We start from the raw sequence: 27,048 nt of genomic DNA, 5'->3' as shown, positions 1-27,048 counted from the left end.
GGGATTTCGTTCGGCGTCTTTAAGTGTCCGTCTCTCGTAAAAACTCATTAGTAATTAAATCTTGTCTAATAAGTAATAAAATCGGTACAAAGGCCGAAAGTAATGGCGTTACATGCACTTCAATTAAACCCCATAATTTTCTTTATTCCAGCTATGATAATGTTTTTTATCTTCCACTATATTTAGTATTTAATGGGCGGCCATAAAGCACCGTCGTTATTTAATTATAAAAAATAATTAAAAAAACCACGAGGAGGCAGAAATGCGTCTTCAATTACCAATTGATTCTATGGCTCGTCCAAGGAACATTTGAAAAAAAAAAATAATTAGTGCTGACTTGTTTTGTTTCGTTGCAGGTCTCGGCCACGGATCCCGACTGTGGCATAAACGCAATGGTCAACTACACACTGGGAGACGACTTCGGGAAAATCAAGGAGTTCGTGGTGAAATCGGACACGGGGGAGGTGTGCATCAGCTCCTCCTTGGACTACGAGACCAGAAACAGCTACGAATTTCCAGTCGTCGCCGCCGACAGAGGTAAGAAATTTATTCGCTCCTCGGAGCATCTCGAATTCCCAACGGGAAGATCGAGAAAAACAGTGCCGAGAGAATGATGAAGAGATGTGCAGAACAAGATTAATAATCTTGTAGGGTTTTAAATGATGCAGTTAAGCAAAAAAAATTGATATGCCAATTTTCGCGATGTAACGACGCAAGAAGGAGGCGAGCGACACAAATGATAAATATAGTAAGCCACAAATGGAGTCTTATCTGGATTATAGAATTTCATCTCGACCCAAATTACTTAATCGTGCAAGAGTTTCGGGTATTGGCGTTGCAATGGAAACCAGTTGATCGTGCAAATTGAATATTTCCGCAAATTACATCCCGTACAAATTGCCACTTATTATATTTTCCATTAGCCAATATTTTATCGTGTACCCGTTATATAAAAATAATTGTCTCGCACAGTGGTACTGATAAAACCGACCGGGACTGGTTCTTCGGCATTAACAGTATCGTGAGATATTAATAATAACAATTATGTTTCAATAAGGTTCTTCGTAATTGTGGGACGGTAATTAAACTAATTATTGGGGGTTTCGGACATTATCGTCAATTAAAATATTCAATATCATTTACTAGACAACTCTGTTAATCATCAACCGATAATTAATCATTTGTTACTCAAAAACTATTATTCAATTGTTGCCCGTATGAAACTATATATTCTATTCCACAACCATAATGTTTTCGACAAGCCTAATTTGACGTTAGTGTAGGTATAGTAGATAACTATTTAAAAATAAGTGGTCATAGAAAAAAGTAATTTTGCGTTATTGTGCGATCAGAAAATATTACACCACTTTCCGACTCTTATCAGGAATTGTTACGGTATAGTTCCGCGATGTAATATTTCAAATGGGAATTTTCAATTTCAGAATTCTGCACACAGCATGATTTATAACGAACCGGTATCGGCCATTTATCAAACGGATCGGGTTTATGCAAAATCCGACTTTTAATAGTTTCAAATATTTCGCACCGAAGTGCTGCACTACCCAAGATATATTTTGATGTTTCAATAACCGTACAAGAATTTACAGTTTTACATTTAGTAAGTTACAGAGCATATATCAAACTTCGACCGTGTATCGATTGCTTTCGTTATGTTTATTATGCACGGTCAATGTTCGGGATTGTTTTGAAACTGGTCGTTTCATTTTTGATCTTAACATTTATTTACAAACTTTTTTTGTGTAATTTTGTTTAAGGAAGAATTGTTACTTTCTTAATTTCATATTTTCCTTACTTATTTGAAAAATTATTCAATTTAGATTCCTTTTGTACTCTCTAAAAGAAGTTGAGCTCTTCAATTTTGTTCTCAATTATTTCTTCATAATATCTCCTTGATACATTTTTTTAATTAGAAAAACTGTCGATTTTTCTATTTAATATTTACCTTGCTTCTTTGACCAACCAAAAATACTATGTAGAAGATGTTCAGCTTCCTCAATTTTGATCTTAATTATTTTTTCCAAATTTCTCCTTTTTTTAATTAGCAAAGACTCTTGCTTATATTATTTTATATTTTCCTTGCTTCTTTGGAAAAAAATTACCAATCAAGTACTGTCTAGAAGAAGTTCAATCTCTTTAATTGTGGTTTTAATTATTTTTTCCAAACTTCTCCTTGATCCATTTTTTAATTAGTAAGAACTGTTGCTTTCATTATTTTATATGTTCCTCATTTTTTTGAAAATTACCAACCTAAAGTAACATCTAGAAGAAATTTAGTCCCTTCAATTTTGATCTTAATAATTTTTTCCAAATTTCTCCTTGATGCTTTTTTTAATTTGCAAAGACTGTTGCTTATATTATTTTATATTTTCCTTGCTTCTTTGGAAAACAATTACCAATCAAGTACTGTCTAGAAGAAGTTCAATCTCTTTAATTGTGGTTTTAATTATTTTTTCCAAACTTCTCCTTGATCCATTTTTTAATTAGTAAGAACTGTTGCTTTCATTATTTTATATGTTCCTTATTTTTTTGAAAATTACCAACCTAAAGTAACATCTAGAAGAAATTTAGTCCCTTCAATTTTGTTCTTAATTATTTTTTCCAAATTTTTTCTTGATGCTTTTTTTAATTAGCAAAGACTGTTGCTTATATTATTTTATATTTTCCTTGCTTCTTTGGAAAACAATTACCAATCAAGTACTGTCTAGAAGAAGTTCAATCTCTTTAATTGTGGTTTTAATTATTTTTTCCAAACTTCTCCTTGATCCATTTTTTAATTAGTAAGAACTGTTGCTTTCATTATTTTATATGTTCCTTATTTTTTTGAAAATTACCAACCTAAAGTAACATCTAGAAGAAATTTAGTCCCTTCAATTTTGTTCTTAATTATTTTTTCCAAATTTTTTCTTGATGCTTTTTTTAATTAGCAAAGACTGTTGCTTATATTATTTTATATTTTCCTTGCTTCTTTGGAAAACAATTACCAATCAAGTACTGTCTAGAAGAAGTTCAATCTCTTTAATTGTGGTTTTAATTATTTTTTCCAAACTTCTCCTTGATCCACTTTTTGACTAGTAAGGACTGTTGCTTTCATTATTTTATATCTTCCTTATTTCTTTGAAAATTACCAACCAAAAGTAACAACTAGAAGAAGTTTAGCCTCTTCAATATTGATCTTAATTACTTTTTCCAAATTTCTCCTTGATGAATAAATATTATTTATCTCTTGATCTTAACATATGTTCAATTTTTTCTTGATGGAAAAACCGTTACTTTCTATTTCCATATCTCCTGTTCCTTAAAAAAACAATAACTAATAAAAAGTGTATCTAGAAGAAGTGTTGCGACAAATTGAAGGCACGAACCGAGCAGTGTACATTTGTCATTGTTGTAGATAATAGCTGACAAAAACAATAAAGCTCCCATGGAAAGCCGATAATGCCGGCATAAAATCGTTCTCGACTCGTTAACTCTCGCCTCTTATAGCATCTCATTGATGTGAGGAAACAAATAAATGTCATTACGACGAACAATAACTTTGTGTAACTGTTTAGACCGAGCGGAATGATTTATCGGTTGAAAAGTCCGTCCATATTTGCATGGCTCCCATCATAAATCAGCCACGATGAAAAGTAGTTAATTTGGACGCGCTGCTCGTTCTGTTTCGCCATTTAAAAATAGCACGGAATGCGAGTTACTGAACATTTGTCTGTAATTATGCAATATACTTGTGTTTCGAGCATTGCAGGATGTTTGCGTATAAATCCTTTCATGGATCTTGAATCATCCGTCTTTTGATCCTCTTGCTCGTTTTGCATGTTACGCTTGTGCCTGCACCGAAATCTATTTCTCATGGTCTATTTTTGTTACATTGTTTCAACGAAGCTCATTATGTAGTTGCCAATATAGAATGCATTACACATATAGCAATAATCTATAAATAAAAGTACTCGTGTCGAAGACAGTGATTTAGCAAAATCCGAACATAATTATAATATGGAAATTCATCTTGTGGTGTAAATTCGAAAAAAATATCTGGAATACATTATCGAGGCGATTAGAATGAATGTTTGTTCCCATCGAAACATTTCAAGATCAGACACATAATTGTCTTGAAACCAAAAAAACATATTTGTTGTGACATTCTCCATGTATTGAATTATCCACCCGGTATATAATATGTTGTTTAGACAAGAACTAATTGAGCATAATGATTTGGCAGAATCATAAAACAATTTATATTGCGGAAATTAATTTAATGGATTAATTTTCTAATAACCAACGATAATGAATCGAAAAATCTTAAGCAAATTGACGTGCTAGTGGGCACGACTATTTTTTTTTTTCAACTATGTGGAATACTTGTTGGCCAATCATAACTTATTTCGTGCAATTTATGTAAGTGCAAGGTGTGAAATGACTTATTACTTTGAAAGTATCAATTATTGTATATCTGGTTTACCGTATCTTTCTTCGTACAGAGTTTAACTATATTTATGAATGACGCAATTAAATATGAATTTTGTGATCAACAGTTTACACCTGCATCCACAACTCAAGTCTAAATTAAAACACTTAGTTGTAGAACAGGAAACATTTCACAAAGGTTTAAAATAAGAGTCTAAGTCTTGTTATTTTTATCTTTATTGTCGCTTCGTCTCTTCAACATTTGCCACTATGTTTGTTATATGTTACACTGTTTGTCAATCATTAATTAGATTAGATTATAATTGATTGAAATTCCCTTTTCATCTCTTCTCTTATCTTTTCCTGCCTTCTCTTCTGTCATCTTCTCTTCTCTCACTTTCTCCTCGCCCTCTTCCTTCCTCTCATCTTCTTCTAACTTCTCTTCTCACATCTTCTCTCCTCTTCTCCTGTCTTCTCTTCTCTTCTCTTCTCTTCTCTTCTCTTCTCTTCTCTTCTCTTCTCTTCTCTTCTCTTCTCTTCTCTTCTCTTCTCTTCTCTTCTCTTCTCTTCTCTTCTCTTCTCTTCTCTTCTCTTCTCTTCTCTTCTCTTCTCTTCTCTTCTCTTCTCCTCTCTTCTCCTCTCTTCTCTTCTCTTCTCTTCTTTTCTCTTCTCTTCTCTTCTTTTCTCTTCTCTTCTCTTCTCTTCTCCTGCCTTCTCTCATCTTCTTTTCTCTTCTCTTCTGCTGTCTTCTCTCATCACTCTACTCATCTTCTCCGGTCTTCTCCTCTCTCCTCTAATGTCCTTCTGACTTCTGTCATCTCCTCCTCTCATCTTCTCCTGTCTTCTCGTCTCTGATATATTCCTCTTTTCTTTCTCACTTTTTCTTTCTCACTCGTTTCTACTTCCTTCCTTTCGTCCTCTGCCTATCCACTCTTTCTGTAATTCTTCTCCGTCGTCACATGTTTCTCTTCTTTTTATACACACCTACAGTTTTATCTAAAACTCTTTCTTATTTGTCGCAGGAGGCCTGAGCACCACAGCAATTGTAAAAATCCAAGTGACCGACATCAACGACAACCGCCCCGTGTTCTACCCCCCGCGAGTACAACGTGTCGCTGCGCGAGGGCGGCGGCCCATCGTCGGCCACCATCCCAGTGGTCGTGGTGGCGGCCACCGATCCGGACTCGGGAAAATACGGCGTCATCACCTACAAAATAGTGGCTGGAAACGAAGCGGGTCTGTTCAGGATCGACAAGAACACCGGCGAGATCTTCGTCAGCAGGCCCAGTTTGTTGTCGACCAGAAGCCAGCCGTACCACAAACTGAACATCAGTGCCAGTGATGGTGGTAATTTGAAATCGCTGAAGGACGCTGAGGTGTTTATTAGTGTCATCGATTCGGCTCAGAGGCCGCCGATATTCGAACATCCTAGGTACACGTTCAGCGTCAGCGAGAACGTGAAGGAAGACACCGTAATTGGAAGTGTTAAGGCCGCAGTCAATGATAATGGTGAGTGTTGCATTTATGATAGGTATTTCCGTTTGAAAATGGCGTTTTCTGGTTGCGAAAACTTAGAGCTTAACACGTCTTCCTGCCGGTGATTACACGTTCTGTTATGTCGTAAATGAAATCAGGTCGAAAGTCGTATAGTAAATCAGTGTTATTGTTCTATAAAATTTTGATATTTAATACAATGTTTAGAAGAGATGTGAATTGCAAATTCATATTTTTTACGTTCTTAATGTTGTCAGGCAATTTTTACATTTCCGTATAATTGATTGGTACATAAAACACCATGTAACAGTTCTAACTACCATGTTTCACTTTAAATGTCAAATAAAACACTCGTTGTAAAATTTTATGGTAATGCATTTAATCTGTTTAAAAACAAATTGATGCTAATACGTTGATATGAATACGTGTACAATCGAATTACAGATAAATATTTTTTCAAAATTAATGGTTAGCCTGATTGGCCTGAGGCGCAGCAGAAATTTCACTTTAATTAAATATTGTCGTATGCAAATCATGAGCCGTTCCTGTTTTTAATTGATTAATGTTATAATCTGATTTGATTTGATTTGTCCTGAAATTGGCGTCTACCATGTACTTAGTACGTGAGTAATTGCAACCATATCAATTCATATTTGATTAGACGCAGACGCGATTATTTATTAAAAGAGCGAAAATAATTTTCTTCGCGTACACGGAACGAAGTTTGTTAAGGAGCAAGATATGATCTGAAAAATGTGCATTCCCTTCATATTCTCTACAATATAAAATAACTATTCTCTTTGAACCATTACATCAAGATATCCTGGCCGTACATTACATTGTAAAACAAGAGAAAAATAGTCACGTGTTCGTGGTTTCAGTAATAACAATAAGATAATGCAACACAATCATGTTTGTACATGTATACGTACTGAACGGAACAATATTAACTATTGAATCAAATGCCAATGATGGCGGACGAAACGTTTTGCACCACCATCGGACTCGGCTACGAGACCGAGCGAAATAAAAACGAATTTTAGGGTCATTAACATAATGAAAGCGTGATTGTTAGCCTGGTGCTAAGGACGAGCTTTATTACGGTTTTATTACTTTTCGGCCGTTTGAATTGTAATTTAGACTCAAATGAAACATAAACGTAATTATTGTTTTTATTTTGGGATTATAAAGCCCTCGAGTCGGATTTTATGCACTCCACCGGACCAGATTGGCCTGCCTTTAATCAAGGGGCCTCGGTTAAGATTCATTTTGCTGATGCGAGGAGGAAAAGACCGGAATTCTTCGATTTTATGGTTCTGCTTAACGTTGAGCCATTTCGAAAAAAAAAAAAATAAATGTACCTCCACGTCTCATTTATTTTTCCATTTTCTGCACAAATTTAACTATTTATAAAGTTTCAGTTTTCAGTACCAATTAGACCTGTAAGAGCTTTTGTCAAATCATAAAAATTAAATAAAAGATTAGTTCAAATATAAATTTTACGGCGCACAAGCGATAAAACGGTTTTTTGCATTGAGTGGTTGATTAAATTCACCCAATTAAATTATTTTAGGCGGATTAACACATTAGGAGCGAGCATAAAGTCGAATGTTACACGGCGTTTTCACCTTGAACTGATCGCGGTGATCAATAAAGATATGGCGCTCGTAAAAATTCGATAAGGCCTGTTGTACGATGCCAAATTACAAAACCAGACCAATTTTTACGATTGCCTTCGATTATTAAATAGCACCGTGTGCGTTTTAAAGTTACTGATATTTTCTGAAGGTTCTTTTTGTGAATTTCTGATTCGAATCGATTATGGGGACTAAAAGCTTTATTATAAGTAATAAAGCCAATACATTCCCAGCATAAACCGTTACAACGTTGTAATTATTTCAAAGAGTGTTTATGGGCTAGGTAAGACTTAGTTAACGGCCAATATTTATATCTGTAACGAATATAGTTGCTAATTGGTAATCTATCATTAAGATTTGTTAACGTTAGTGAATATGAGACCCGCCTGTCCTGTTATATGTCATAATTAAAATTTTAATTGTCATGTTTATGAGATAGATCGCTCTTTTTAATAATTTCTTTTATAATTTTTTCCACAATAATAAAACTAGATTATTCATTAATTTATGCAATAAATAGCTTAACAGTATTTTCAAACGTTTGCAATATTATTGCTGCAATAAAAAGTCAATGCTACATTTAACTATTTTTATTGTCAATATTGAGTAAATCGAAAATGATATTTATTGTCGATAAAACTAAAAGTTGATAAAATTTAAAAATATTAACCAATTAATTTCTATAATATTTGCAATTATTTAATTGTCATTTCAAAATTAGAAAAAAGGAAAATAAATCAAATTATTACAAATAATAGTTACCATTATTAAAACCATAATAAAAATATAATATGGATATCTATATTTTATAATTGCTTCTTACTTTTATGATTTAAAAGTAAAGAATCAAGAAACATAAGAAGAAATTAATTCGTTTCTTCAAGGATAAAATTAAAAAAAAATAAAAATAGTTTCTATTATTAAAATAACAAAAAATATATGGAAAATTATACAATAGATAATTAAACTCAATGATTTTGTGAAATTTTTCTATTTTTTAAGTAAAAAATTGTAAAAATGTTAGTTACCATTATTAAAACCATAATAAAAATATAATATGGATATCTATATTTTATAATTGCATCTTACTTTTATGATTTAAAAGTAAAAAATCCAGAAACATAAGAAGAAATTAATTCGTTTTTTCAAGGATAAAATTAAAAAAAATAAAAATAGTTTCTATTATTAAAATAACCAAAAATATATGAAAAATTATACAATAGATAATTAAACTCAATAATTTTGTGAGATTTTTCTATTTTTAAAGTAAAAAATTGTAAAAATGTTTAAAACAATAAAAATAAACTATAAAACTACAAAAATATCCAGTGCTAAAAACTAATGGCTAGTATACAAAAAAAACACATTTCCATAACAACCATTATTTATTGTCAATGCCACATTTAATAAATCCTTAAAAATTGGCATTCGAAATCAATTAAAATTAAAAGGTATTAAGAAACATGCAAAACTCCACCAAAAAAAAAAAATATTAGTTGCATTTGAATGAATCAAAAAAACTAGTTTAAATTTCGTTAATTAAATTCTAATTGCTAATTGTCGACAAGCTGCAATTAAAAATTCACATTTTTAATGGCTGATTTATTTAAATTTTTTGCTGTGCATTTTGCAACATTTAATATCGTGTCTTGCGTCGTTAATTTTGATTTATTTAGTGTTTTTTTTTCGAGTGGGATTGTATGAAATAAAATGCATTTTTTTGTGTTAAGGAAAACATGTTTATGTAACACATTCATAGATCATTATGTATGGGTGAACAATAAAGTTGTAAAATAAACAATTAGTTATAATTAACAAAAACTATTTAAAATTGCAACTCTGTAATTACCTGATTATTTTTCAATGGAATTTACTATGTATTTTATTAGTGTTAAGACTTTAAAGGATTTATGCAAGGACGCAAGTTTTACAATAATGATTTAATATGATTATTACTCACCTAACATGATGTACATTCGTTTTATATTGTCAGGTTTGCAATTATTCCATTGTTTTATCCCTTATGCTTAATACTAATTGCAATTTAAAAAACACAAGTGATAAGTGTGTGTTCTTGAACGGAAGAATTTGTAATTTTCTAGTCAAGACTCTTTGTAGACTTGTCAAGGAAATATTGTTATTATCGTAGAAGAAATACTATTTAAAATTATCTATAGAAATTGTTTTTTATATTGTTTATATAAACACGTATCTGTAAAACATCTTTAAGTGCATTTATTAGTTTGTGATCATATTGATCATAATTATATTTGTAATTTTAAATGAAGTTAAACAGAAAAATGGGAAGGAAATTATAACAATTGCCATTTATAATTATTTTAGGTGAAATAATATAGAAAAATCCTAAATTTATATAATAAATAGATGAATCCAAAAAAAATATTAAAAATGCAATGTTTTCATTTATAGAAAACATAAAAAGTAAGAATATTGTTATTAGAAGAAATATAATACTTTAATTATATATATTTTTATGATTTTCAGTGAAATAATGTAGAAAAATCTGAATTCACATAGAAAATGAACGAATCTAAAAAATTATTAAAATGCAACGTTTCCATTCATAAAAAACATAAAAAATAAAAATATTGTTACTAGATGAGCTATAATTTAAAATTGTTAAATTATTTTTTTATAATTTTTATATTCATATATTTAAAAATGGCATTTAAAATCATTTATAAGCCTCTGAACGTAATTATTACTATTTTTTATGGTCCACAGTGAAATAATGTCGATAAATCTGAAGTTTACGTGTAAAATAAAAATCTCTGAAATCTGAAATTTGTATAAAAAATAAAAATATTATTATCAGAAGAAATATAATTTAAAATTATTTATAAGCTTTATATCCATATATTTAAAAATGTCATTTAAAATTGTTCATAACCTTCTGATGATTTTCAGTGAAATAATGTAGAAAAATCAGAAATTTTCATAGAATGCTTCCATTGATAAAAAACATAAAACATAAATATATCCTCATTATAATAAATATAATTTAAACCAAATTTAATAATTTTTAATATCCACATATTCGTATTAATCGCATTAAATAGAATTATTTTGATGTCTTTAAATGACGAAAATATGTTATCGTCGCAAGATGCCATTGCAGAAGGCGAAAAAAAGGCGAATTAAATTTCGGTCGGTCGGGTGGGTTGCGGCGGATCTAATAAATTCCGCGTCCCCCGGTACGTGTTTAAGAGGTTTTAAGGTTTAGCGAGAGCAATAGCTCGGAACAAACTACTTATTTCTATAAATCGTGCGTTTCGGGCCGGGGCCGGGGCCGGTGTCTTAAATTGACTCGCCGCTTGTCTCCAAAATCGCGTGCCCCCCACATCCCGCCAACGTCTCCTCCCCCCGTCGTACCGTCGCAGCCGCGGCTCCCCCCGCGGGGCCGACCGGCCGGGCGAAATCTCGTTACCCGGTCCGCGACCCGTTTGGTAGGATTTGGGAGTTTCGGCCGTTTTCGCAAACTAATGAATTCCGGCCATATTTTCGGGCAGCATTTAAAATGTTATTAAAGAAGCGGCTGGAAGCGGCCGCGTCGCAAACCGAAAACCCCGAGAGCTGGATTGTGTGCGAGTGTGCGGTGCGCTGCCTCTGCCTGCCTGCGTCCTTTCGGTCTCGTTCGGTCTGGCTATTTTTAACGCAATAACGATACGCTTTTGTTTTCTGCATTCCCGTATCCAATAGTCACTTGCTTGATTAATGGCGAAAAAAACCGGGACGGACCTTAACGAACCGCGAACCGAAAGGAAAAAATGCTTGTAAGGCTCTAGTGATCGCTTAAATCATTATTATTTCTTCTGTTTATTCTCGGACACTCGGTACCAAACCAGTCGGGCAAATCATTTTATCAAAATTCGTATTAACTTTATGCCTTTTCATAAATTAAACATTACCTTTAAAAAGACATAAAACTAAAGGAAATTTAATACTAATAGTAATTTTGATTGTAGGTATAAAATAAAACTAAAAATATCTTTAATGAGAAAATAGACTGCACGAAATTAATTAAATATCTATAATTTTGAAACATTTTTTTATATTTTTTAAAGAGAATTTTAAAGAATACTTTTTTAATGGAAAAACTTAAAAAAAATTGCTTAAAATAATAGTTTTCATTATTAAAAATCAATAAAAATTCTACAATTTTCCAATATTTCCTTTGTTTACAACATATTTTGGGATAAAACTAAAAAAACTTCATAAATAGAAGAAATATATATTATATAATTTCTCACTTTTTAAGTTGAAATGTATAATTTTCTATTGTTCAACTATAAAAAAAACTAAAAATATCTTTAATAAAATAGCCAAAGAAAAATTAATTAAGCATATATAACATTTGAAATCTGTCCAAACGTCATTTTTAAAATATAAAAATTAAAAAATAATTTTTAAAATGGATAAAACTAGAAAGGTATTAAATTTTAAAATTATAAATATATGTAATATGGAAAATAACTGAAAGGAACTACTTAAAATAAAAGTTTTCATTAATGAAAGCAAAAAAATCAATATAAATTATATGATTTTGCAATATTTATATTGTTTAAAACATATTTTTCTACTTTTGAAGTAAGATCTTAAAATGGAACAAAAGTTAAAAAAATTAATAAATATAAATAATATATAATAATTTTTCGTTTTTCAATAATAGAAACGTTTTTTTATATTGTTAAATTATAAAAAATCTAAAAATATCTTTAAGATGAAAAAAAATAAGGAAAATTAATTAAAAATCATTATTAAAAATAAAAAATTTAATATAAATTCTACAATTTTGAATTGTTTTATTGTTTTGTCTGTATATTTTTAATTTTTTCAAATTTTAAATGAGAAATTTTTAAACTAGGAAAAAACTAAAAGAAATTATTTAATTTAAACATTTACATAATTAAAATAATAGAAAAAAAATTATATTATATAATTTCTCATTTTTTAAGTTGAAATGTATAATTTTCTATTGTAAAATATAAAAACCAGAAATATCTTTAATAAAATAGCCAAAAAAAAATTAATTAAGCATATATAATATTTGAAATTTGTCCAAACGTCATTTTTAAAATATAAAAATTAAAAAATATTTTTTAAAATGGATAATACTAGAAAGGTATTAAATTTTATAATTATAAATATATGTAATATGGAAAATAACTGAAAGAAATTATTTAAAATAAAAGCTTTCATTATTTAAAGCAAGAAAATCAATATAAATGATATGATTTTGCAATATTTATATTGTTTAAAGCATATTTTTCTACTTTTTAAGTAAGATTTTAAAATGGAACAAGATTAAAAAAATTAATAAATATAAAGAATATATTATAATTTTTCGTTCTTTAATAATAGAAACGTTTTTTTTTATACTGTTAAATTTTAAAAAATCTAAAAATATCTTTAAGATGAAAAAAAAAATAAGGAAAATTATCATTATTAAAAATAAGAAATTTAATATAAATTCTATAATTTTGAATTGTTTTATTGTTTTGCCTATATTTTTTCAATTTTTAAATGAGAAATTTTTAAAATGGAAAAAAACTAAAAGAAATTATTTAATTTAAACATTACATAATTAAAATCAAATGAAAACATTAAAATTCAAAATAGTTCAATAGTTCTTCATAGATTTTTTCTCAAACAAAAAGTTAAGATAAAAAATAAACTAATTCTATAATTTTCCAACTTAAAAAAGTGTTTTCTTAAATCCTCTATGCCCACTAGACAAACAATTTTATTAGCATATTATAAAAGTGCTGAAATGAACGTATAAATTATAAGTTAAAAAATGTCATAAAGTATATATTATAAACATTTTTCACACACAAAATTTATGTCTTTTCACTTGTTTATCAACTCTTTAGCTTCACGTGCCGTTTAAAGCTATATCTAACATTTAAATTTGTAGGTTTACAACTTTTTTTAAAATTAAATTATTACGATGAAAATTCATAAAAGTACTAAAAATTTCTAAAATAAGCAATCACAATGTACTGTTAAAAACTTGTTTAGAGTAATAATTTACATTATTCTTTTAACACGTTGTAAAATTTCTTCTTTAGACAACATTATTGTATTAACATAAGTATATTTTACATTTTGCATATTTAATTTATTCTGAGTGAAGCATTTTGTGCCAGTTAATAGATTCAAATATTCTAAAATGTAAAGATTATTTGGTTTTTTGTTTAAATTATTACATTATTATCAAAATTACACGCTGTAGTATAATCAACATTTTCACACCTTTTCCTTCTCTTCAGTCTCATCGTCCTTCATATGTTGGTATTTTATAATTAATACCTTCGTAAAGTTAATTAATGTACCCAATTATGTTTAATTTCGATTTTAACATTTGGAAGAAGGCTTTATTCATTTCATTTTCTAACAAACCATTTATTATAATGTTTTAAGAAATTTGTTGCATTTAAATTTGTATATTTACATTTTTATAACATTTTTTTAATTGTATATTATAAATATACTGTTACTGCAAAATGTAATTATTGTTGGATAATGAAATTAAAAATTCCTTTGCATTCTTGTCGTTTGCCCATTTCCCATTTATTTTCTAAAAAATAATTAAAAGCGGCGCAGAAACGAGATCGCCGAGCCAAAGAAGGAACGGAACGTCCTCGTCCGAAAAGAATGAAAGAACGAAAGAATGAAGAGGAACGAACCGTCGACCAACAGAAAACGGAAAGGTGAGCCGACGCATTCTGGCAAGAACACAATGGTAGCGGAGCGGTGAGCGCCTTCCCTCCGGAATAATTGCCCCCTTGCGCCCTGGGCCGCCGCCGGCCCTTCCTTTTTCTCCACTTGTCCGATCGCTCTTCTTTATGCCACCGAACGACGCGGCGACGCACTCGGACGGCCACGGACTCGTTTGCCTAAATGCTAATAAGGGGACCTATACAAATCCAAAACGGAGACCGAATCCGAGACCGACTATTTATCGTGGGTCCCCATTCAATTAAATTTATTTTTGTGTTTCGTACCCTCCGCTCTCGCATTATTCTCGCACCCAAAAAAACGATGTAAACGTCACGCCAGGATGTGCACGGGATAAATGCAATTCTGCAAGAAAGTTCAACAGTTCCCGCACCGTGTGTGTGTGTGTAATCGACGGGACGTAATTAATAAAAGTCGGGGCCGAATCAAAATATCACGCGTCCGGGCGCGAATCCAGTGATAAACGCGTTTCGATCCCCATTTGTTTCTAGCTCACGCCACCGGCCGCTCGACAAGTAATTAGTGTTTTTATCGCGTACGGCGGGTGGGTCGGCTTCCGAAGGGCGTATGTGTGGGCATGTGTCGGGTTTTATGGGTCGGTCGCGGCTCACGTTCGACGTGACAATCACTCAAAGTTGCACGGTGCGATTTCGTTAATGTCGCCGGCCAAAAACACGAAAATTTACCATAAAATTTAATTACACAAATCGAAAAAAAAATGACATAAATATGTTATATATGATTTCTGAAATCAAATTTCTGGAGCCATTTGTAACAAAGTTATTAACATTTCAAATTTATCCTGATTTTTTTTAATTTGTTGAGAAATTACAAAAAGAGGAATGATGTAAGTTTCAAAACCTCTAATCCCATGTCAGCAAACCTAATAACAGAAAAGGTTTCTTATGAGCAACATTGTCCTGACAACATTCAAATTATTAACTTGAAATATGGCGAATGGTTACACTATTTGACATAATTTATAATTTCTTATTAGAATTTGTTAATTAAACAAGGTATTAAGGTTTAAAATTAGTAAATTATCTAATTTCGCCAATTATCTCCTAATTTTTCTCAAGTAACTTGTTTAGAAATTTTCCAAAAATGACCTAAAATCTTTTAAATAATGTTTCAAGGTTTCAAATTTTTCAACCTCATATCAGCAAATCTAATAACAAAAAAGATTTAGGCTATTTACGATTGACATTCGCCTAGCAACATTAAAATTATTAATTTTGGAATTTGTAAATTATACAAGGTAATAAGATTTATAATTAGTAAATTATAAATGTTTCAATTTCACCTATTTTGTCCTGATTTTTCTGAAGTAACTGGTTAAGAAATTTTATAAAGATGACGTGGAAATTTTTAAATAATTTTTCTACGCTTCAAAACTTCAAACCTCATATCAGCAAACCTAATAACAAAAAAGGTTTAGGCTACTTAACATTCTCCTGACAACACTGAAATTTTTACTTTAGATTTGGAAAATGGTCGATATTTTAGAATATTTTATTAGAATTTGAGTTAATTTTGTCCTGACTTTTCTGAAGAATTTTTAAGAACATTATCTAGAATCTTTTAAACAGAGTTTCAATGTTTCAAAATTTTATTCAGAATTAAATAATTAATTAATTAATAAAAAATATTAATTATTATATTAATAATTATATTTAATTATACAATTTTTTAATTAAAAAATAATTTGATACATAATTTATACATTTTAAGAAATTTAATTAAAAAACATCTCTCTTTAACAAACGTGTTTTTAATGTTAAATAAATAATATAAACATTATTCAACTAATTGTTAAAATTTTATAGGAAAGGTTATGTAAATAAAAAGTCTGAATTCGTGTCTAATTAAATTCTTTATTGAACAATATATATGAAATCTCACAAAAGTTAAAATCAAGAAAATATGTCTAGAATCGAACTAATTAAATGAAATAGTTCACAATTTTTTCTTTTAAATAACATACAATTTTTCATTCCAAATTCTAACAAAATATAAAAAAATAAAAAGTGTTGATCTTGAATAATCATATTTCTACAATTAAACGTTTCCAACATATTAAAATACAAGAAATTTAAAGTAATCTTTGTTAAAATTTTACAGGAAAGGTTATGTAAATAAAAAGTCTAAATTCGTGTCTAATTAAATTCTTTATTGAACAACATATATGAAATCTAACAAAAGTTAAAATCAAGAAAATATGTCTAGAATCGAACTAATTAAATGAAATAGATCACAATTTTTTCTTTTAGATAACTTACAACTTTTCATTCCAAATTCTAACAAAATATAAAAAAATAAAGTGTTGATCTTTAATAATCATATTTCTACAATTAAACGTTTCCAACATATTAAAATACAAGAAATTAAAAGTAATCTTTAGTACTAACTCTTTGTCATTAATCACATACAAAATTATCAAAGATATTTACAAAGTTTATCAACAAAAAATTGAAAATAAAGTCAAACCTAAATATGACCATTAATATATTTAACTATAATTATTATTATTTTTTTCAGGTGATCGAAGAAACGTAAGGTACTCGATTTATTCCGGCGACCCCAACGGCTTCTTCAAAATCGACCCCAACACAGGAATATTGAGGACGGCGTCCAAATTGGACCACGAGACCAAAGCGAACGTCCTGCTCAACATCCAGGCGACCAGCGGAACACCACCGATCCACGGTCACACTCAAGTCAGTACCACTCTCGTAATTACACAATTTACAATAAATTCGCAACATTAATTTATAGTTAAACGCGAACTTTTCAAAAGCCGCTTCGGACAACCTACCTATATTTATTGTCAATTTAAATATTCATATAGTTTGGCCACTAATATCTTATTAAAAAAACAGTTAAACATATTACAAAGTAATTTGAATACCTACGTATGGAGGTAATGTAAAAATATTAGTTGCACGTAAGTATGCAAATTCATGCAATAAAATGCAGCGACAGAACACTCGCATATCAGCAATTATTAGAAAAATAACGATAATTATAATTAAACATCCTCGGCCTTTCTTGCAGGTAAACATCGAAATCGAAGACATCAACGACAACGCACCGGAGTTCGAGTCCAGCACGGTACGAATTTCGGTGCCCGAAAACGTCGACATCAACGTACCACTGTACGCGGCCCACGCCAAAGACAAAGACTCCCGCTCGAACGGCATGGTAAGGTACAAGATCGTCAACAACAACGAAAAACTCTTCGAAATCGATCCGAAGCTCGGCCATTTGTCGTTGATACGGCACCTCGACTACGAAACCAAACAAAGGCACACCCTGATCATTTCCGCCACTGATATGGGTACTCCTCCCCTGTCCGCCAATCTCACGGTACTCGTGGAGGTGCAGGACGTCAATGACAACCCTCCGGTGTTCGAAAGGAGGGAGTACAGTTTGAAGGTGTTGGAATCGCAACCTGTTAACTCGCAGGTAAGATTTTCAAAGTACCATTGATTATGTAACTGACAATTTGGTATAATTTAGAAAATTCTTTTAATTCATTGCTATAATTTAAAAAGATATTCTAAAAGTACAGTGCTGGTTTAGTAATTAAGTAATTGAAAAACATTTTTAAAATGATAAAAATAATTTGATCCCATTATCAAAATATCTTTAAATTATTGCTGTAAATTTAAGATAACCAGATTTTAAAAGTACCGTACTATACAATTGACTAAGTAATTAAAGAAAATCTTTTAAATGCTTTGTAATTTGATGTCATTGTCAAAAGATATTTAAATTCTTGCAATAAACTTAAATTAAGATGTCTTTGGAAGTACCGTACTACCCAATTGATTAATTAATTGAAAAAAATATTTAAAATATTTTGTAATCTTACATGTTTTGCAAAATCTTCTTAAATGGTTACTATATTTTTAAGATTGTACTTTCCAATTGATTAAGTAATTGAAGAAAATATATCTTTGTAATTTGATACGATTTTTAAAATCTTTTGCAAAGTGTGGCCATAAATTTAAGATGATACTTTAAAAGTGCATAAAGCACTCTAGTCGTTATTGAAAATAATCCACTTGTTCTCGTATCGCATCAGAGAATCCCAAATGCCACCGGGTTAATTCTTCAGGTAGGCTTTCCACCATTTATCATGCGATTTTTTGAGCAAATGCGACAATAATCCCCATCATTTTTGCGCGGCGAATAAATTGCGAAATTGATGTGACGTTTTATATTGAAATCAGCGGAACCAGATGCATAAATCATTGGCTTATTGTTTTTTATAATCACTGGGTCAGTTATTAATAAGCGGACCGTGGTAAAAGCTGATTTTTACGATCGCGGAGGTTTTAAGCGGGCTGGTTTTTAGTTGGGGAGGTCCCGGCCCAACCAAAAAGAATCAAATCGTTTATTTTACGACAAAAAAATATTATTAATTTTTTATGCCTTCGCTCAAATTAACCAACTTTCCAATACATAAAATTCCTCACCTACTTAAGTTCTTGCACAAATGTACTATTATCACATGTAATTAAATATTTTTACGTAAGCCAATTTATTTGAATTCTAACTGTAATATTATGTTATTGTTTTATTATTTATGTTTCTATTATATGTTATTTATTACTGCTTTGGATTAACTGAAAATGTAAATGCACTATTCAAATCCTATTAGTTTTATTATTAAAAAATTGTAGCAACGCAATATATCATTTAAATATAAAATATTATTTAAATCGATTACTAAGTAGTATAATAAAATCGTTGTAAGCAAATTATCTTCTGCAATCATAGAAATAAACACACTTTTTATTACAAAGAATTAAATCGATTCCAAGAACATTTAACAAGATTTATGTATGTAAATGATAACACTACGGTGTGTAATTTATTACAAGCTGAAACCAATCATTTTCCACATCTTACGAAAAATTATATACATCAACACGTGCGTCTCTTCCAGATCCTGCAGCTGACGGCAATCGACAAGGACACAGGCAACAACGCCCGAATAACCTACCGCCTCCTACCCTCCAACAACTCAGACGACTCAGACATCAAAGACATCTTCGGCATATTCCCCAACAGCGGTTGGCTCTACCTCAAAGAAAACCTGGACAGAGAAAAGAAGGACCGATACGTTTTAACCGTGGCAGCAACCGACAACGGAACTCCATCGGAAACCGCCACCACCAAAGTACTGATCGAAGTCCTGGACGCCAACGACAACGACCCCATTTTCGATCGGGAGTCATACGAGTTCGGCATCGAGGAGAACCTAAGACGCGGCACTTTGGTCGGGAAGATCACCGCCAAAGATGCCGACGCCGGAGTCAATTCCGTCGTTAGGTACAGCCTCATACCCAGCAACACGAGCTTCCAAATCAACTCTGTTACCGGTAAGTTTTTAATATAAATAACTGCTTTATAGAATTTTTTGTAATTATCTTCAAATACCATAAGTTTACATAATGAAGAAATAAAAATCGCATCAAGCATTTTATGTGCCGCAAGTTTTTTTTATAGCTAATAGGCAATAACTAATAAATGAGACGAGTCGACGAAAACTATTGTCTTTATAGTCCATTTAACCGCGTAGATTTTCCAAATCGATTACGTCTAGATAAATAAACCGTTTAATCTTAATAGATAATGTTTGAGGCTAATAGACTCGGATAGACGGGGTCTAGTTATTGAAATTATTAATGCCAGCCCGTTTATGACACAACGGTTCACTGGACCAAACTTTTGCGAATTATTCAACGCATAAATCACTGTTTGTTATTAAATGAAATGGTTCTTGCAATGGCGTGTGTAATGGCATTTGATGGCTGTTGGTATTTGGTCTACAGCAAAGGCGAGTTTGTTTATTCGAAAATCACGGAACGATCGCCATTAAGTTTTAGTATTTTCCCATTTTTATGAGCTATGTATGCTTCGATTGTTCTCCACGCATCAACTAGCAATTCCTTTGGGTTTTAGTAAACAAATATTTTTAAAATAACTTTAATACACCTGATTAATTCACTCTCCTAGCACCATAAACAGTTGTTGCAACATAATAATGTTATGAGTCAAACTTTATGGTGAGCCTTTAACATTTGCAAGATTTACGATTGACCTATTCTATTTTTCCCTTAAACATTTTCCATTTATTTAACAGCTTTTACTTTTATTCAAATTCGTTCGGAATAAGCGACAACCGCGGGTTGCGTCATTGAGGAATTTGCATTTTATTTCAGAAACAGGAACGTCGATAAATCAAATTTAAATCAAACTGGAACCAGGAAATCTCGCGTCGAAAATTGAGTCTTAATAAATTTTATGCGAAACTGGGACACTGATCCGATATAAAGATTGATTCATTGCCTTAAATACAATTTAATGTTGCATTTATCATGTTTGAAGCCTTGTAATCCAGCCTATGATGTACTAAATATGATTTACGGTCCAGTATTTGCATCCAACTTTAAAATTAACGGCGACGTAACGACTTGAACTAAATTTCGATTTTTTTTATCGTCCAGTTTTGATAAAATTAGTGTGGGCACTTTAAAACCTCCGACTATAGTAAGTATTTGTTCTTCGTATGTCAATAATTCCTAATGATTACTTTAAACTATCTCATGTTTCGAGAACATCGTAAACAAATCATGTTTTTTCATCGTGGGGGCTTATGAGAAAGTGTTCTATTTAAACACACCCATTTTTACTCCGCGCTCACGACCATTTAGAGCTAATGGCATTTTGAAGTAAATTCCCTCCAACAAAACGTTAACACTACACGCATGTTTGAATAAACCAAATGAAAAGCAAATACTTCTATATGCCGACTGTTAGCAACTGTTTATCTAAGACCATTTGTACTAATTAAAGAAAACTGTGTGGTGTTTGTGTTTTTTAAAAACTCTTTGTGTGGCGATACAACCGCCACACGATATTTTATAAATGCCTCGAAAATATATTAAAAGACTGACGTCTCGGTGTCGTTCTTCCGGGTCAATACAAGTTGTAATAGCCCCTATCGCATTAACCGCCGGTCGCAACGTTGATAAATCGCTTTTGCAACGCATAATTTGGCATTTAACGTGTAATTCAAGTCTATAACATTCGCGCGAGTTTCAATCAAAATCACTTGACGGTTCGAGATGGTTTTGCACAAAGAAACCAACCGGTTTCTGTTAGAACAATTGGAGCGTTCAATACACATTTTTTTGTCCAAGAGGAATTTCATTAAGTTTAGCTAGGTTGCGGTACGCTAGGTTGGCTCATATTAAATTACTTAACACCAATCTATGATTAGGGTTGGGTTAAGTTATCTAGGTTGGTATAGTTCAGAGCAGTATTCTTGCATTATCATTACTGTTTAGTAGATTAGAAGTAAAATGTGTAGAATATTCTCTTCTTGAACTTTATCTTTTATTAATGCCAGTTAGACTAGGATAAGTTGAGTAAGAATTGAACCTTCCATTATCCAGAAAAGGACAAAAAAAAATTCAGTTTAGTTAGGTTCCCTGGGTTAGAGAGTTAATTGGGATTAAATTAGAGATTTCATTACATTAGGTTGGCTCCTGACAGTTTAGATTATAGTTTTTAAAATTAAATAATTAAATTATGTTGTGAAAGGAACATCTTTTATTCATACTAGTTGGACTAGGATCAATTACGTTATGTTCAATACAACATTTTTCGATTACTGTTATCTATTACGTTAGATAGAGTAAGATTAAGATAGGTTAGGTTGGGGTAATCTAGGATATTGTTTAAAAAAAAAGCAAATTAAAATAATATTTTTTTCACTTTCTTTATTATTTGAATCAAAAGTAATCTTTGTAAATTATTATTCTCTGTATGTCCTTAATCAACAACTGAAAGGTTCTGCATTTTTGCATAAATTTTTACTGAAATTTGCCTCATATAGACGTGTAATATGATTTTATACAATAAAACACAATGAAAATCATTTTTATTAATTCCATTTAAATTAGAACAAGTAAAAAACAAGAGGGTTAGGCTTCCGCCATCCCAACCCTCTTTAACAAGTTAAATTAGGTTTCGTAGCTGTAGGTAAATATCAACTAATTATTTTTAAAATTTGTCTTTTATCTTTTCTAATCGCTTTCCTTTCTCTACTATAAAAGATGTGTAATACAATTGTAAATTTTGAAACACACTGTATTGATAGATTCTTTATGAAATTCCGTCAGGTTTCGTAGGGTTAATTTAAATAGTTATATTAAATTTTTAGCACTTCGAATGAAAAGAAAATTCCAATTATTGTATCCTGTACATCAATGATCCTCAATTAAAAAATGCTGCATTTCTGAACGAATCTATACAGTAGTTCATCTATGGAACCCGTTTGATACACAATAGTAGAGTATGAAAAACAAATCGGCTTCAATGAGCATTTTCCGCCATTAATTCCGGTCGTGTTTGGCTGCGTTTAAAATAAGGAAACGCAGGCAAATAGTAATTTGTGAAAGACGCTTGAAAGATATAAAATTAAAATAAATGAGGAATGAGAAATGTGCATGAAAGGAAGAATTTGATTAAACGCAAGTCTAGCGGCCGAGAATGGCCGTGGCTAACATAAAACACGGCTAGCAGCCTCATAATAGATTCATCTGGCTGAAGGAGACGCGTATAATGCTTATTTTTAGCCTCGATGCAATTTAGCCGGCATCATCATTATCAGTGTGGACTGCTTCCGATGGTGTATAGGCTCAATAAACGAATCTGTCTAATGATATTGTCAATCCGCTTTGTGGCTCGCGTAACACCCAGCCTATTTAAAACGTAAGACAACAAAACCGGACCTGTCGGGCGGTGTATAATTTGAAAAATGTCTGCCGCGCTCGTAGCCGTTAATACAGGCATTATGGCAGCGGAAAATTATTTTATTTAAGTCAGTCCAGTATGTAGAAATTACTGATTATGATGAATATACTCGGGCTTAGAAGTAGAATGCACTTATTGGAGAGCATGTTTGATTCCGAGGCCGTATATTATCTGAAACCCGTTAGAGCTGTCTCTATTCGGCCACATGTGTGCACGCGGTGTATCAGCGCTATCGGCCAACTATGTATAATGCTTTCCGGAGAAAATGGGTCATTTATTTATTTATCGCACAAATTATTAATATTAAGGAAATCATTTACATACTGGGCTTTTATGAAAGGTACAAATGTTATAATAAGTCATGCGTAAATTACCATGAGATTCTCTTCTTCCCCTTAAAACGTTCCTCTTTGTTCGACAAATATTTCTTAACGAGCTGGCATTTATACTCATTTTTCCTTACTATTATGCCTGACCATCAATTATTCTAATAATTATCAGGAAAAATGCACATCAATACGTTTACTGTGCTCAATCCCAACTCTTTCTCAATTTATCCTTGCTTTTACTCACAAATCAGGTTGATGCTAATATAGAATATAATTTTTCTTTATTAATATCACACAATAACAACATAATCAAAAGCGTGACTATCAGTTACTAATGGGATACAGTAATTGCGCTCATTAACATAAAAAGTCATTTATCGTGCCGGAATTATTATTTATGCATTTAATCTCATACCTACTGTTTTATAAATACTATCATATTTTTTGTGCTCACCTCAAATAAATCTTTTAAAACGTTTGGCATTTTCCACAACTAATAATAGTGTTTTATGAACTTCAAACTTCGCTTTTATTTATGATGACCGCAATATGTACATTTCAACGTAATTTGTTAGATAATTAGCCTTCCGACATGCAACATTACAACAGATTAATCATTTAACGAACAAGTAATCAATTTGTGCATGTACTGTTATTACTAATTCATAATAGCTAACAATGAATTTATTTATTGCATTAAACTATTGTAAACACTAAATTGATTGTAACTTTCACGGAATCAAATTACTCTTTGACTAGTTACATTTCTAATCCCAAGATTAATGTTGTCAAACAGGTGATTAATAAACACGCGTTTCGCCTTTCGTATTACAAAATCCGGCGATTTCCGAAATTATTCCACAAACATGAAGAGCGAGAAAGCCGACACGTCCAACTGACATTAAAAACAATAACATCTAAATAAATTAATGGTCTTATTAAAAGTGACATCCGCTTAGATTAGGAGGTGTAGTGTTACGCCATATAAATTTTAATAAGGAAATAAAAATTAATGTATTCATTTTTTATCGGCGCTCATGACACACTGAAATAATTATTAAGGCGACCTCTGATCGCACCCAATAATACCCTCACGTCTCTCCTTCTTCTTCTGTAGCCCCAAACAATTTTCTAATAGTTTATGACGCATTAATAATACACGGAATTGGAAAAGTGTGGAACTTTAATGGTTTCCAAGACGTTGTTCACAAGAAAAACTTACGGGACCGATAAAATTCCCATTGTTAGTGAAAATGACGTGGATGTGGCAATGCGGTTGGGCCGCGCACCGCAAAGAGTACGCGTGAAGTATGCCCGTGGAATCTGGGGGCCCGGGCGAGGCGGAGGACGCGACGCCATGAAGAAGCGGTCGGGCAACATTCCCGTTCTCCGAAGGAATCACACACTCCCGGGAGGAGCGCGATTGCGTAAACACCGATTAATGCACCGCTTCTGGCCGCGCCGCTCCATTTCCACCCGAAAATACCGGGCGACACCGAAAATCTCCACTCGACTGATTGATTTTTAATTAGCCAATTAACGTTAATAAACTGGCTGCGATTATAACATAAAGATGCAATGCTAGATGCGATTTTATACGCTTTACACTGTAATATTACTTCTTCCGATTGTCGTTCAATAAAATAATTTTCCAGGCGAGATAACAACAAAAGAGCAACTAGACAGGGAACTGAAGGAAACGCATGATTTGGTCGCCGAGGCTAGAGACCAAGGAAGTCCGCCACGCACGGCACGCGTTGCCGTTAAAATTATCGTCTTCGACGTCAACGATAATTCCCCGGAAATCGTAGATCCTCAAGAGGACGTCGTCAGCGTCCGCGAGGAGCAGCCGTCCGGCACTGAAGTCGTACGAGTGCGAGCTGTTGACGCCGACAACGGTAACAACGCCTCCATCACTTATTCCATTTTAAACAACAAAGACTCCGATGGTTACGGAATGTTCACCATCGACCAGAACTCGGGTGTTATCAGGACAAGAATGACTCTAGACCACGAGGAGAAAACGATTTATCGTCTGGCGATTGCCGCCACTGACGGTGGAAGACCTGCCAAGCAAACTGTTAGGATGTTACGCGTTGAAGTGTTAGACGTAAACGATAACCGACCCACCTTCACAAGTTCCAGTCTTGTCTTCAGGGTAAGTACTCCTTCTACCTCTGCTAAACCACCAGCAATAACCCAAATGTCTTTATTACAGGTAAAGGAAGACGTACCAATAGGTTTTGTGGTTGGCTCCATAGCGACCAACGATCCCGCCGCAGAAAATACAATTCCAGACAGTTCAGGAGGACACATCACCTACACGTTAAGTTCTTTATCCTCCGATACAATCCCGGATGCCTTCGACATCGATCGCATCACCGGATCGTTGGTAGTGGCCAGACAATTGGATCGTGAGACTCAAACCGAGTACCGATTGGAGGTCCGAGCCCTAGACACCAGTGCAATGAACAACCCCCAAAGCAGTGCCATTACGGTGAGAGTGGACATTGCGGACGTCAACGATAATCATCCCAAATGGCTCCAAGACCCAATAACAATACCGATCAGCGAAAGCACTGAGGTTGGGTCTTCGGTTTATAATTTCTCTGCGGTGGATGCTGACAGTGGCAGTAACGGTGATTTGCGTTACAGTTTAGTTAGACAGTATCCAAACAGTAGTTGTTTTATGGTGGATAATCTTACCGGCACACTTGTGCTGACCAGTGCGGTAGACTACGAAAAAATTCAAGAGTATACAATCATAGTGAAGGCTACGGATCAGTCGTTGAACGTTTCTGAGAGGCTGAGTACTAGTGTTACGGCTCGCATCATCGTCACCGATTCCAACGACAATTCACCGAAGTTTGTGGTTCCGACAACGTCCATGGTGTACTTGAGTGAAAAGATCACAGTTGGTATGATGGTGACGCATATTGTGGCAGTGGATAGTGATAGTGGTGACAATGGAAGAGTGACCTACATCATCACCAGTGGCAACGATATGGGTTTGTTCTCACTGGGCTACGATACAGGAGTTCTGACGTTGGCTAAACCTTTGTTGGACAACCAGAAGTCTTTTGTGCTTAATGTGTCTGCAACGGATCATGGTACTCCCACTAGACATGCCAGCATGGTACTGAAGATGGTAGTGCAAGGAAACGTGGATGACTCGCCGAAGTTTTCCAGTGCCGCATACAGAGCCACTGTTTCGGAAGATCTACAAGTCGGAGGATTTGTTACGCAAGTTTCAGCCAACGCTATATCTGACTACGGTGAGTATTGTACTGAAGGATATGATTAATGCATGTCAACGAGTAAAAACTAAATAAAACATATCGCAAATCGTTGATACAAATAATGCTGAGACAACAAACTGGAAACGTTCGAAGAACAAAATGCAAAGCTTGTCACATCCGCGATATACTACAGGTTTCTATATAATGATCAGATGTATTTTCTTCAACATTTAAGAATATCAAGTAGCTATAGTAAATTCAAGAAACGTACTATCAGGAAATGTGCCGTTGAACAAATGTATACTGCCATGAATTATTGGCGTCCGTTTT

General features: G+C 32.5%; 1 protein-coding gene across 1 annotated transcript in view; it reads left to right on the top strand.

The window, feature by feature from the left end:
* The first annotated feature begins 262 nt into the window (after positions 1–262).
* LOC109604222 (protein dachsous) overlaps positions 263–27,048 on the top strand; it is a 33,426-nt gene continuing 6,640 nt past the window's right edge. Inside the window, 9 exon segments of the mRNA XM_049969901.1 lie at positions 263–292; positions 357–537; positions 5,448–5,518; positions 5,520–5,934; positions 16,857–17,035; positions 17,373–17,783; positions 19,273–19,708; positions 25,135–25,637; positions 25,698–26,754. Coding sequence (XP_049825858.1) covers positions 263–292; positions 357–537; positions 5,448–5,518; positions 5,520–5,934; positions 16,857–17,035; positions 17,373–17,783; positions 19,273–19,708; positions 25,135–25,637; positions 25,698–26,754 — 3,283 coding nt within the window.

This window comes from Aethina tumida, chromosome 7 (genome assembly GCF_024364675.1).
Source record: "Aethina tumida isolate Nest 87 chromosome 7, icAetTumi1.1, whole genome shotgun sequence".
NCBI lineage: Eukaryota > Metazoa > Arthropoda > Insecta > Coleoptera > Nitidulidae > Aethina > Aethina tumida.
The sequence above is the reverse complement of the archived record's forward strand: the minus strand, read 5'-3'. Positions and strand labels throughout refer to the sequence as shown.